The 12,211-nt window shown below is 39.0% G+C and overlaps 1 protein-coding gene across 1 annotated transcript in view; it reads left to right on the top strand.

Moving 5' to 3' along the window:
* Positions 1-330: 330 nt before the first annotated feature.
* The window catches only part of SLC7A6 (solute carrier family 7 member 6), a 31,043-nt gene continuing 19,162 nt past the window's right edge, over positions 331-12,211 (top strand). The window contains exons 1-3 of the mRNA XM_075510564.1: positions 331-448; positions 6,662-7,234; positions 10,980-11,105. Of these exons, the coding sequence (XP_075366679.1) occupies positions 6,703-7,234; positions 10,980-11,105 (658 nt within the window). The 5' untranslated portion in view covers positions 331-448; positions 6,662-6,702. The remainder of the gene's footprint in view (positions 449-6,661; positions 7,235-10,979; positions 11,106-12,211) is intronic.

Consider the following 12,211-nt stretch of genomic DNA (forward strand, 5'->3'; position numbering starts at 1 on the left):
CACCTCTACCTGCGGCAGCCCCGGGGGCAGGCCGCGGGGCAACGGCTCCTCCAGCGAGCCCGGGGTAGGAAAAGGCGCCGTTTTCGTACCGTCAGCGCTAAGCCTCTTCTCCATCTTGTGCCTGAGGAAAAGGGGAAGGATGGTTCCCAGCCCGGCAAGAGGCGGGGGAAGCGGTCACCCATTCCGCGCGGGGGAGAACACTCTCCACCCTCCTCAGCCGCAGGGTGCGGCGGCGCTGAGGTAAACCCAGCGGGGTCGGGCGGGAGGCCGGGCCTTGCGGCGCCTCCCTCAGGCAGACGAGGCGGGAGGATTTCCTGCCGGGGAGGGGAGTCGACGGCGGCGGCGGGCCCGGGGCCGTGGGGCGGGGCGGAGCGGCCGCCATCACGTGTCGTGTGGCAACGAGCGAGCATCCCCAGGACACGCAACGGCGCGGTTGGCAGGAGCGGAGGTAACGCGGGAGGTCGCGCCGCCACAGGCGGTGGGGAGGTCCCGCGGGACCCTGGGGGGCCGGCACAGCGGCGAGGCGCGGTCTCCTTCCCACCTTGGGGAGGCTGCCGTGGCGGCGGGCAGCCCGGCTAGGCGCAGGGGCTGCCGGCGGCGCAGCTTGCGCCGCGCGCGGAGGTTTCCGGCGCCTCTCCGCGCCGTCACCTCCCCTGCAGCATCCGGAGCTGGCGGCCGCGGCACCCCGGGCCGGGTGCAGGTGTGCAGGGTGGCAGTGCGATAATTGCCGTGTATTTATTTTTTTTTTGAGGGTGCCTCAGCGTCAGCGTTAGCCCTGACAGCCCGGGGAGGGACAGCCGCCTCCCGAGGCTGTTCAGGAGGCGTGAAATATGTCTGAACCTCGCTTATTTTATAAGGAGAACTGGGTAACCACCGCTTGGGGAGGGAGGAGCGGCCGCCGAGGGGCGAAATGACCCCACATCCTCCCTCCTGCGGCGCGACGGCAGGACCTTGAGGGCCGGTCTCCTCACGCCGTTCCCGCCGGCGACAGCCCGTCATGTGCACATCCCGACTTGAGGGTGGTTTTCTGGAGCCACGTGTTTTATTTAGTTTGGCAGCAGGCGGGTATGAGGGTTGGTACTCAGGTCGGGTTATAACAGGATGGTTTTTGGTGGCGGGTGCATGTAATTATAACTGCTCTGTTAACTAGCTATCTCAGGGAACTGAAGTGGGTTTAGTGATACCCTCAGGCGAGCATGTCTTTGCTTACTAGCATTTGGTAGTGATTTTGATTGTTTATGTGTTTTTTAAGTGACGTGTATCAAATGCAATCTGAATAGGTGTGACTGTAAGTTACAGCTAAAGAGTGTACATGGGTATAGGTCTGTAGGTAAGTATGTGCCTTTTCACACTACTTTTCCCCTTTTTGAGAGGTTTCCACTTTTGTGACCCAGCATGAAACATAAGGTAAATTATTTTAACAAACTCTATTATTGTACCTTCTGTCTTTACCCGGGGCTTATTGTATAAATTTCACCAGATGTTCCTCTCATTGCAGCTGCTTCATGCACTCCCAACCTCACTTTGGTCTAAATCGAGACTGTCTACCACAATGTCCCTTGTTGTGAGCTTGCTTATGTTTTTTCCCTTGGAAATATAAAAATAAATTAGAAGTATGAAGGATATAGTGGCATGTTATTTTCCACTTGTAGCTAGCACAGTTCCCTAACTTTGAAGTGACTTGGTTTAAAATCTAGGTTAATATTACTGAGGTGGATTTGTCTAGGATTGGTACATTAGGAAATTTTGAAAAGTTTCTGAGACATTGTAACTGAATATCTGTTTGTGAGCTGATTATAGGTCTTTCCCTCATTTAATGTTCATAATCTTATTCAGGATTTGTCTGAACATGTGGATGGTATGTGTATTTGCTGAACATCTCGTGTGCAGCTGTGTCATGGGTGCGTATAGTCAGGACTTAAGTGTCATTGCTGAAACTATCAAGTGAATAATTGACATAGTAACTTCTCTTCCAAACCTTTTTACATGATAAACACACCTTGTGCTTTTAAAAAAATGGATGTTACAATCAATTCTATTTGATCAAAGGTTTATTTTGTTTTTTATAGTGCTAAACATGGTGTGTTTGTGTATGCAAGCACAAAAGACTTGGTTCAACAGATTAGATCTTTACATTGGGAATTGCTTTTGTTGCAAGGGCTTCCTGTCTGCTAACTGTATGTATGGTAGGGAAATGATTCTTCTCTCACCAGAAACAAGAAAAACACACACTAGGCAACTCTTAAGTCTTTCCACTTAAATGTTCAGGCTGTGAGGTGCCTAAATATATACATTGCAAGGAATAGGCATTTCTGGGACTTAACAACCTTTGCTCTGTTGGTGCTTGACTCCCTGAAGACTCTCATGCTGTTTGCCTGTGTAGGGCAATCTTGACTTTTACCCAAAGGCCCAATCATTGTGTCGGAAATAGGAGTTTTTACAGCTGGTATATGTGAATAGTCAAAGTATATATGTAAAGCTATGTTACAACAGAGCTTTTTTTATGCCATCAAGACAACCACGGAAGACAGAGGCAAGAACACTAGAAATCTTTGCTAATGAGCAGGTATTGTATAAGAGTATAGCAAAACATAGTAAGCTTTTAGCAGTTTGGTATTTCACATTGGTCATTAACCCACTCACAGGTTCACCCCAAGTTGAACAACTGACAGGTCAGCTGCTGTCCTGCTCAGTGGGAGAGAGGGGATCTTGGCGGATGGTTCCTCTTTCCCTTCTCTTAAAGGAGGGCTACCCTGTAGTGCAGTGTTAGTACTTTGCTAACTGCACATTAACCTTCATTAGCTCCTTTGGTACATGGTCAACGTGTGATAGGCCTTATCAGAATACATATTTTTGTGAGACGATGAAGTGATCCTCGTTTCAGGTCACTGTGTCCTGGTTTTGTATTGAAGCTTTCTATATCAATGGCAGTGTCATTTCAGTAAAAAATCTTATGCATATCAGCAAAAAGATTCCTCACAGCTGCAACGATCAGCAAAAATGAGTTCACGACTTTGTATTGCATAACGTGGATTTCCTCATCACTCACCCTTAGCTTGTGTGAAGGCATAAGCCTGCATTAGCCGTAGCAGTCCTGTGGCAAGGCCGGCAGCATTAGAAATCGTTCTAACAGTGTTTTGAGCTGGAATATTACAGGATTCTTGTATTTTAGAAAATATATACTATTCCTCTCTGGTTCTTCTCTTCCAAACCTGTCTTCTGTTTCCACAGAAATAATGGTCTTGTGATAGAATAGTGGATTTTAATATATGTGGGTTTTTTCTCAATATTGCTAATCGTGACATAGCTTCAGTTTTCTCTAGTCTCTGCACTTCCTCTTCCTTTGTAGGTTTGGGTTTTTTTAGTCAGTCAAAGCTTCTGAGTTTAGTTCCAGCTAAGATTAAGTGAAGCGCTTGTAGGAAAAAATCTGCCAATAATTTTGTTTCTGTCATAGAGGTGTAATAAGTCACGTGACTCAGGCAAATAAGCAACTGCTGCCCTGAAGGCTTTAAGGATATAAAACAAGCAAGGTTAGAGAAGAGAATGAAATGCCAAATCTTGAGTGAGCTGTTGCACGCACCTTCATGCAAATCCTAGTTGTCAGCAGATATCTGAAGTTGGGAATAACAAAAGCAAACTCTGAGAAGAAGAAAGAGTATTGGGAGAAAAAAAAAAAAAGCTAGATTGAGAGGATATTGTGGTTGTTCTTTCCTGGGTAGGGTAGAGTAGGGCAAGAAACAGTCAAGGTCATCAGTAACAAAATTGTATAGAACTGCAGTCACGTGCTGCTGATTGAGGTGGAGGCATTTGAACAGTGACAGGGTCTGTAGTTACAGGTAATTAACTGTACCTCTGAACTTCAGACCATGAGGTAAATCACAGTGATTCTTAGTCCAAAACTGCCAGTGTGCAAACAAATCAGATTTGATTTGAATGATTCAATTAATTTGAATCATCAAATCATCAAAATGCCTGAGTATTCAAAGTCATGTTTGTGCTTCTGAACAAGTCATACTTTGAAAAGTGTTCCAGGAAGAAATGGGAATGATGATTAGGATATGTGGAGTAAGAAATCATAAAGCTGTGTAGTTATCACCAAAATGATGTTCTACATCCATGAGTCAATTCTTAATATATTACTCAGTTTTATCCTTTAGCTGGAAGGATTGAGAATGAACATGGCATAGTTTCAAACTGGCAGTCAGATGTCATAATAATAGCTGTAGTATTCTTATGTTTTCCACTGACATTTGTCCAGAGTGATTTGCATTCTGAAGTATATTTGCAACTAGTGTCCTGTCTGAGTCAAAATAGAAATGAAAAGACTCAATTTGGGGTTGAATGTTATTTCTACGGGTCACAAGTATTCTTTAAATCCACTTCTGACGGTTAAATTAGTCATGAAGACATCTGCTTGATTATTTGTCCTGCTGTTTTACACGTTTATACTTTCTGATGATTGCATCATATTTGCAGTTGATTATTATAATAATTTATATTAATTTACACAGCAATAACGGAACTTCCTCTTGTAAAGCAAACCAAAAAATCTTAGAAGCTCATAGGCTGCATGTCTTTTTGAAGACTTAGCTCTAGTACACCAATAACAGAAAATCAGCCAGTATGTGGTTGCAAATGAATTTGGCACAAGATAGATGAAAGAGTAAATAACAAGGAGAACGGGTAACAACTGGTGAGCTGAATTTGCTTTTGTTTTCCTTTGCAGTTTTGGGCACACTCATGTGTAGAAACTGTGTGGATCCCTCTCTCCTAACTAGTTTAATTTTGTTGGAGATGCCTCATTATAACACTCAAGCTTTTACGTTCTGAAATAGCAGAGTTTAGTTTCTGGAAGGTTGAAAATTTTTAGTCTAATTAAAAGTGTGAAATTTGATGGCTCGTGTTGTATGTATGACAGTAGATAAGATGTTGACTCATGGATAAATGATAAAATAAGTATTTAGTAATTAACCATCTTTAATGTGTTTCTTTGAAATATTGCGGGGAAAATAAATCAGAAGATATCCTACTAAACAGATTGAGGATCTCATTTTGCATTATTTAAACGAACACAGTCTCTATTTTAATGTGGAAAAAGCTAGAAGAGTCTTGAGTTGGAGATTAATGATGTAATGTGTTTCAGTAAATGATTTGTACTCCCTTTCAGTAGAAGTTACTTTTTTATTGATTGAAAATAATCTCTATCATTTTCACATCTTTAGAACTATTCTAGTTCAGGGATGTCAAGTTAGATTTTCTGTACTTTAGTATACAGGTGTTGGCTTTATAATAAAGGAAGAGTATGATTATTAAGTTTCCCTCCAGAAACGTGTGCCTCTAACTGCAGGAGCAAAACCTGGTATGTTTGTATGTTACTAGATGCATAGATATATATGTAGTTTGGGTGATTGCATACTGACCTTTCAAAATCACCATACTTGGGGTTTTTTTCCTCTTAGTTGACAAGTTTATTGTTGGAATAGCAAAACTATTTGTAAAATTAGTGTTACCCCAAAAAAGTGCAAAACCTTTTTTATTTTTCCTCCCTGCTAGATCACCTGCTTTATTCTAATTGACCCAGACTTTTAAATTTTTCTGTTCTATAATAAATGCCTGAAGTATTCACTGAGCGTTTAATGAGGGGCAGGGCAAATGAATGGTAGTGCATTCTGGTAATTTTGTAGGACCTATTCTTTATGCAGCTGATAACCTAGTAATCAAAGGTGCATTTGCAATCTAAGCTGGTTTCCATACAAGGCTGTTCCTTGAATAGATTATTTCCTACTTGAACTTCTATAAGATGGGCCTTATTCAGAATTACTGCTAGTTACCAGTATATTCTTGTGCTAATAAATGTTATTAGCAGTAACTTGCTTTTGGAAGTCATGGGAGAATTTTGTGGAGACTTGAGAAGAAGGTGGTTCTTTTCCAAATGGTCAATTCTGAAGCAGAGGAAAATGTTTATTTCATTTCTGTGTTCTTAGATACTGTTAAATACAGTTGCTAATGGAGGAATTTGGATTGAAACTACTGTGCGTTTTTTCATGGACAGCCTGTACTCTTAGATAACTCCAAGAAATGAGGCAGTGGGAACTGGGAACAGTTTCATGGAGTGGGGAGGGAGCGAACTGTAGTATCAGTTAAAAGTCAAGAGTTGGATCAAGGGGATTGTGGAGTAAGTATCTCTTCATATTGGCCTTGGCAAGAGCCCACACTGTGTTAATAAAATGTGCAACCTTCTTACTAGATCACTCATAACTTAGGTATGTTAAGTACAATAATTTGATAAAATTTTTTACTGCAATAAATCTGTGTTCATGCTTAGAACTTCCAGCTTGGTCTTAGAGCGCTTGCTTTGTTTCGGGGTTTTTTTTTTTGGTTTTTTTTTTTTTTGGTTTTTTTTTTTGTTTTTTTGTAGAAGTTCCTTTCTCAGCTTAAGTTATATTGGAATTTGTCTCTCGCTCTCTGTGTGTTGGTTTTTCTGTTTATTTTAACTATGCATGGATTTACCTTTGTGTAAGAACACATAAGAAGTAACAAAGGAGAATTTCTCAGTTTACATCTGTAAGTCATAGGGTAAAAAGGTAGAAAGAAGATTTGGCAAGAAAGTCTTAGAATAAAAAAATTTATAATGATTTCATCTGTCTATATTTTGTTTTAGATTGTGATTTGGAGTCGTGGAGAATTCACAGTCTTTCTACAATGGGAGAAAGGACAGATTGTATGAAGTCGCATAGTTCACTGGCTGAGTACAGCCCTGTCAATAAATCAGACAGGACAGATCCAAGTGACAGCTGTGAAATGCAGGATGGAAACCAAAATACAATGCAACTGAAGAAAGAAATATCTTTGATAAATGGGATAAGCCTTATAGTAGGCAACATGATTGGTTCAGGTATCTTTGTCTCTCCCAAGGGAGTTCTCATCTACAGCAAATCTTATGGATTGTCTCTAATAATTTGGGCAATCGGAGGGATTTTTTCAGTCTTTGGAGCACTCTGCTATGCTGAACTTGGAACCACTATTACAAAGTCAGGAGCCAGCTATGCATATATCTTGGAGTCTTTTGGGAGCTTCATTGCTTTTATTCGTTTGTGGACCTCACTCCTAATTGTTGAGCCAACTAGTCAGGCAATTATTGCCATCACCTTTGCTAACTATGTAGTTCAACCTTTCTTCCCTTCTTGTGATCCTCCATATTTGGCTTGCCGTCTCATAGCAGCTGCTTGTGAATGTAAGTATTTCTTGAAATGTACTATGGTAATTTTTTATCCAGGGTTAAGCTTTTATTAAAACAAATCCTACCAAGTCCCAGAGTTGTTGCATACTGAATCTGCAACGGTTTGAGTTACAGTGGGGAAAAGAACAATTTCCAGCACATGAATAACTTGCAGGTATTCAGTCAGTGAATTACCATTTTCTCATTCAGAAGCAGAACAAGTATTTAACTCTTCCAGGTTTACTTACATGGGAAAATGGGGGGAAAAGTTGGTTTTCCCTTAGAGAGGTATATTAAATCAAACCTCAAGATACTCTTGGTGTGGTCTAAGAGTTGTTGCAGAATAGCTCTTACGCTATGAATTCTGCTGTAATTTATTTTACAATAGCTTCTCAATGTAGACATGCTTTAGTAATTACTCTGGTAGGGTTCCAAAGATCATTAACTCAAGATTATTCTTTATGCTCATGATTAACAGTAACATCAAAAAGTTGTAAAGCTTTTTGGAAAAGCAGAAATTTTGTGTGCACATAAAACATCAAAATGTTTGTAATCAGATAGCTAGCTCTGTTAGTCAATATGAACACTGTTCACGTGGTTCAAATCAAGAGAATGAAACTCTATGAGTGTACTGTGTGTCTTAATTTTAGGTATTTCTTATTAAAAGTGTTTATATACATATTTTACATTTCCAGTAAACAGTGAAAAAAATATTTCAGAAAGTCTGTATGGCCATACTTTGTCATGTACTGATCATCATCACTGTGTGCTGTGGAGTCTGCCATTCTGATTGACCTGATACTTTTATCATAAAGCTAATGCAGAACTTGGACTTTTTTATTGCCAACAATATGCTACAGGGTGGAGATGTGCTGCTCCTCGCTGGTTCCTTTTTGAGGCAACAGGGAGTCTGTTGAAATAGCTCTAATGTTCCTTATTACAGTTGTCTATATAAGACTAGAAGAGGGGAAAGACAGAGAGAGCAGTAGTGTGTGCTTCAAATATTTGACCTCTATAACTAGTTATGAACATTATAGCTTCCCCTTCCATTTTGGTAAGTTAATTTGTTACTGTTGGGAAAGCACTAATGTGCTGGTCCAGGTCCAGGCAGTAGGAAGAATAATCACAAACTTCTTCCAAAAAATCTGTTGGCTTACTCAGTTCTGTTCCCTCCGTCTCCCTCCTCCCTTCCAAATGTGTGTCTGCATTTTGTTGTGACAACTTCAGGAAAGAAATGAAGGACCTGTCATGTCATGTTCACATTCCTTAAACAGATACTGTCCCAAGGTATCCTGGCACAGATTCAGGAGTGTGGGGGAATCTGCTCTTCTGTTTAAGGTATCTCATATCTGACAGGAGTTAGCCCATATAAAAAGCAGTTTATCAAAAAGCAAGAAATTAAGACAAAGTGATTCAATTAAAATGGTTATGCAGTAGATGTAGAAAGACAATGTGATGTCCTCTACACTTGCTGCTAAGAGAGGGGATTTAGCACCTTTTTCTTTACTGGAGACATGTGACAGCAAGATCACTCTTATGTAGGTGGAACAACTTACTTTAACGGTCCATTTTATGGTTTAAATGCTTGTTCTGCCCTGCTCTAGGTGTCAGTGCTGAGACTCTTACCCCTGCTGTACAACTTCATTTAGCTGTTCCTGTTAAAGCCTATGCTTCCCTGGCCTGGCAAGGCTGATGTTGTGTGTCAAATCCTTAGCTCTGGACATGATTAATACTTTATTAATGAAGTTGCTGGGACTAGAAGGCTGAACATTGGTTAGGTACAGATTGTATGTGAGAATGGGTGGGTTTGTTGTGGGGTTTCTTTTTGTTCTTTTTTTTTTTCTTTCTTTTTTTTTCAAACTAATAATAACAATACTAGATCTAGTGTGAGATCAGTCTTAGTGTTATGCAGGATTACTTTGTCAATGAGGGTGGCATCTGGCACTACAGAACTAACTGTGACAGTTCTCTAGAACTCTAAGTAGCTAAATGATAATTAAGTTGAAGAAAACATGAGAGAATAATTTTAGTAAAAGAGAGAGGGAGGGGATGTGGCTTATTCAGATTCTTGATTATTTTTACTTTTAAGATATCAGAGACAGAGTAGCATTTCATCTGAAGTCGAGACCAAGCTCTAACTCACTAAAATAAGGAGTTAATAATAATTACTCCCAATGAAAGTTGCTTAAAAAAAATAAAATTAATGGCCGAAATAAACCCTGTGAGCAAATACTCCATAGATAATACCGATCATTAATACTGAAGAACAGAGACCAAGCAGAGTTGTTTTTTTCCTGAGGGCTCTTTGGGAGCTGCAGCAGTCCTGACTTTTGAAATTTGATACAACTGTTTTTTTCCCCTCATCTTGCCAAGCTCAGTGGAATCTTGTTCAGCTATTCCACTTGGCCAGGCTGTCTGGTATACTAGTGCCATGCTTTTGAGATCATTACCTTTCTTTTGTTATCTTTTTAAAATTATTACTTTTCTATTTGGTAACTGTGCAAAGTACATTTTTATTGTAATAGTCTCACATTATTCTTGGATTAGGGGAAAGGAAATAATTTATCATATCTTTTCATTTAATTTTGGTCTGCTACTACCTCACTCCTTAAACAATCAAGTTTAGTTTTTATATATATGCATATTTAAATACATAGTACAAGAAAATTGTTTGGAGATAAAAAGTACTTTAGAATATAACCACTTTTTTACTAGCTACAGGAAAAAAAAGAGATTTGGGGAAAATATTTAAGCTTCTGGATTGGAATCAATGATAATCTGGGTAAGAAAAATATGCACTGAATTAGTATTTTGTTCAATAAATAATACTGAAGATACTGAATCCTATTCAGTATTCAACCTTTGAGTTCAGGTAGAAGTTGTCTGGCTTTCCACATGAGGAAAAAGTAATAAATGCAAAAGCAAAATGTTGAGAGCCATGAGAACAATGTATTTCAAAAATAGCTTGAAAAGTGTTTAGTGGGGAAGTTGATCATATGAGTAAGTTTAGTCAGCCACTGTTACTGAAATATTTGTGAAATCTGAAAGTCTCACTTCAAGTTCCATTACAATCTAGTGAAATATGTCTAACTGATTTATTTTGGGATAGAGGGAAGAATATACTCAGAATACTCATTACTTACTAGCAGTTCTTAAAAATCCACATTAATGTTGCATTAGCTGTAAAGCATATGTTATTTGGTCAGATCTGTTCTAACCTCACTTAGTAATACTGTTTAATACAACTGGAAAAAGAGTATTTGAATCGCCTGTGACCATTTCAGTATTGCAAATACTCCATGGATGTTAAACTCATCCTCAGGCTAACAAGGAAGGGGAAAAAACTTGTCACACACTATTTTAATATGTTTGCCTAAAGGAATTTCTAGATAATCTTTCATTTATTAGAACAGTATTGATACGTTGAAATGAATTCTGTAACGGTTTTTTTAGCTTCAGGATAGTTGCAGAATGCAGCTGATGAGGGGTAATGTTAGGAAAATGGGCATGTAATCAGAGAAGGGGAAGGTCTTTCCTTCCATCTTTTGAAACTGTTTTTAGAATATCTGTTTCCTACTATTTTGTTTAAACCAGTGTGTTTTCAGTACCAGTGTATTTTGCCTAGTTTAACCTAAGTATTAGTATAACAGGTAAGTTAATATTTAGATTATAATTTACAATCTTTGAAAAATGAATTAAACTGAATATTGTTCAAATAGTCTTTTCATTTTTCTCTCTTTCTTTTTTCCGCCCCCCCCAGGTCTTCTAACATTTATAAATTGTGCCTACGTTAAATGGGGAACACGGGTGCAGGATATATTTACTTATGCTAAAGTCACTGCTCTTATTGTCATCATCATAACTGGACTTGTTAAAATATGCCAGGGTAAGCTTATAAAATTAAAGCAAAGGTTTGTTTTTATCAGTTAAACTGAGTAACTGGTCTAAAGACTCTAAAATACCTCTGTATGTGTTATCAAATCCCTCAGTACAAGCATAATATAGCCACTTTGAAAATATCAATAACACCAGTGTTAGGCATTATCATAATATTATATCATGAGAAGCTATCCTATCTCAGTTGACTTTGAACTGGGTAAAAGAAGGTAACTGATTGCTCAGCAGTGTTGTTCAATTTATAGCCTGCAGGATGGAATAATAAAGGAAATGAAAACAGCAAAATACAGAGCTAGCAAAATACGATGGGAGTGGAGAAAGCTGTAAATTTCTGTAAGGAACATACTACTTTACAATGAGATCAACTGAATTTTTTTTTTTTACAAAATGAATTTTGTGCAAGTCCGAAAGTGACTGAACTTAAAGTAAAAATAGATTTGTAAGAACATGTAAGTAGATTTCTGAAACAGCAGCTCTTTTTTTTTTTTTTTTTTTTTTTTTTTCTCAGATCCTGAGTTCTATTATAGCTGTTGAGAATTAGAACGTTGCTGAGGTTTTGGATTTTTTTTTTTTTTTTAATTTGTGTGTGTGTTGGGCATTGTGCCTTCAAGTCAGAGGAATTCTGAACTTAGTTTTGTTCTTATCCCTTCCTTTGGGGAGAATTTATTGGTGCATGAGCTTAAAAAAATTACCCTGCTTTCAAAACTGTCATAAAGGTCTTTCCCTGGCAATCTGGCAATTTGCGTCCTTTGCTCTAACTGGTTATTGTTGAAAGTCCATGAGCAAGGTAATTATTGTGAATGGAACAAAAATATGCATATGTGAGCACCATGCTGGAGTGTTTTAATCCTTAGCACATTTGCCCATCCCTTGTTTTGCAGATACTGAGCTTGTTCACTACTAAATTCCTTGGCGTTGTCTCCCTTCTGTGTTTCTAACTCAGCAGTTACTTTGCCTATGTCTGTGCCAAGGCAATAGCAATGTCTGATTAGGATAAAAAAGAGAAAGAAGTGAAGATATTTTAGAGGCCTCAAATATTTGCCTGGCCAGTTTTGATGAAGTCTAAACATTTCAGGATGCATAGTACAGGGCACA

Source organism: Mycteria americana, chromosome 8 (genome assembly GCF_035582795.1).
Source record: "Mycteria americana isolate JAX WOST 10 ecotype Jacksonville Zoo and Gardens chromosome 8, USCA_MyAme_1.0, whole genome shotgun sequence".
In the NCBI taxonomy this organism is placed as follows: domain Eukaryota; kingdom Metazoa; phylum Chordata; class Aves; order Ciconiiformes; family Ciconiidae; genus Mycteria; species Mycteria americana.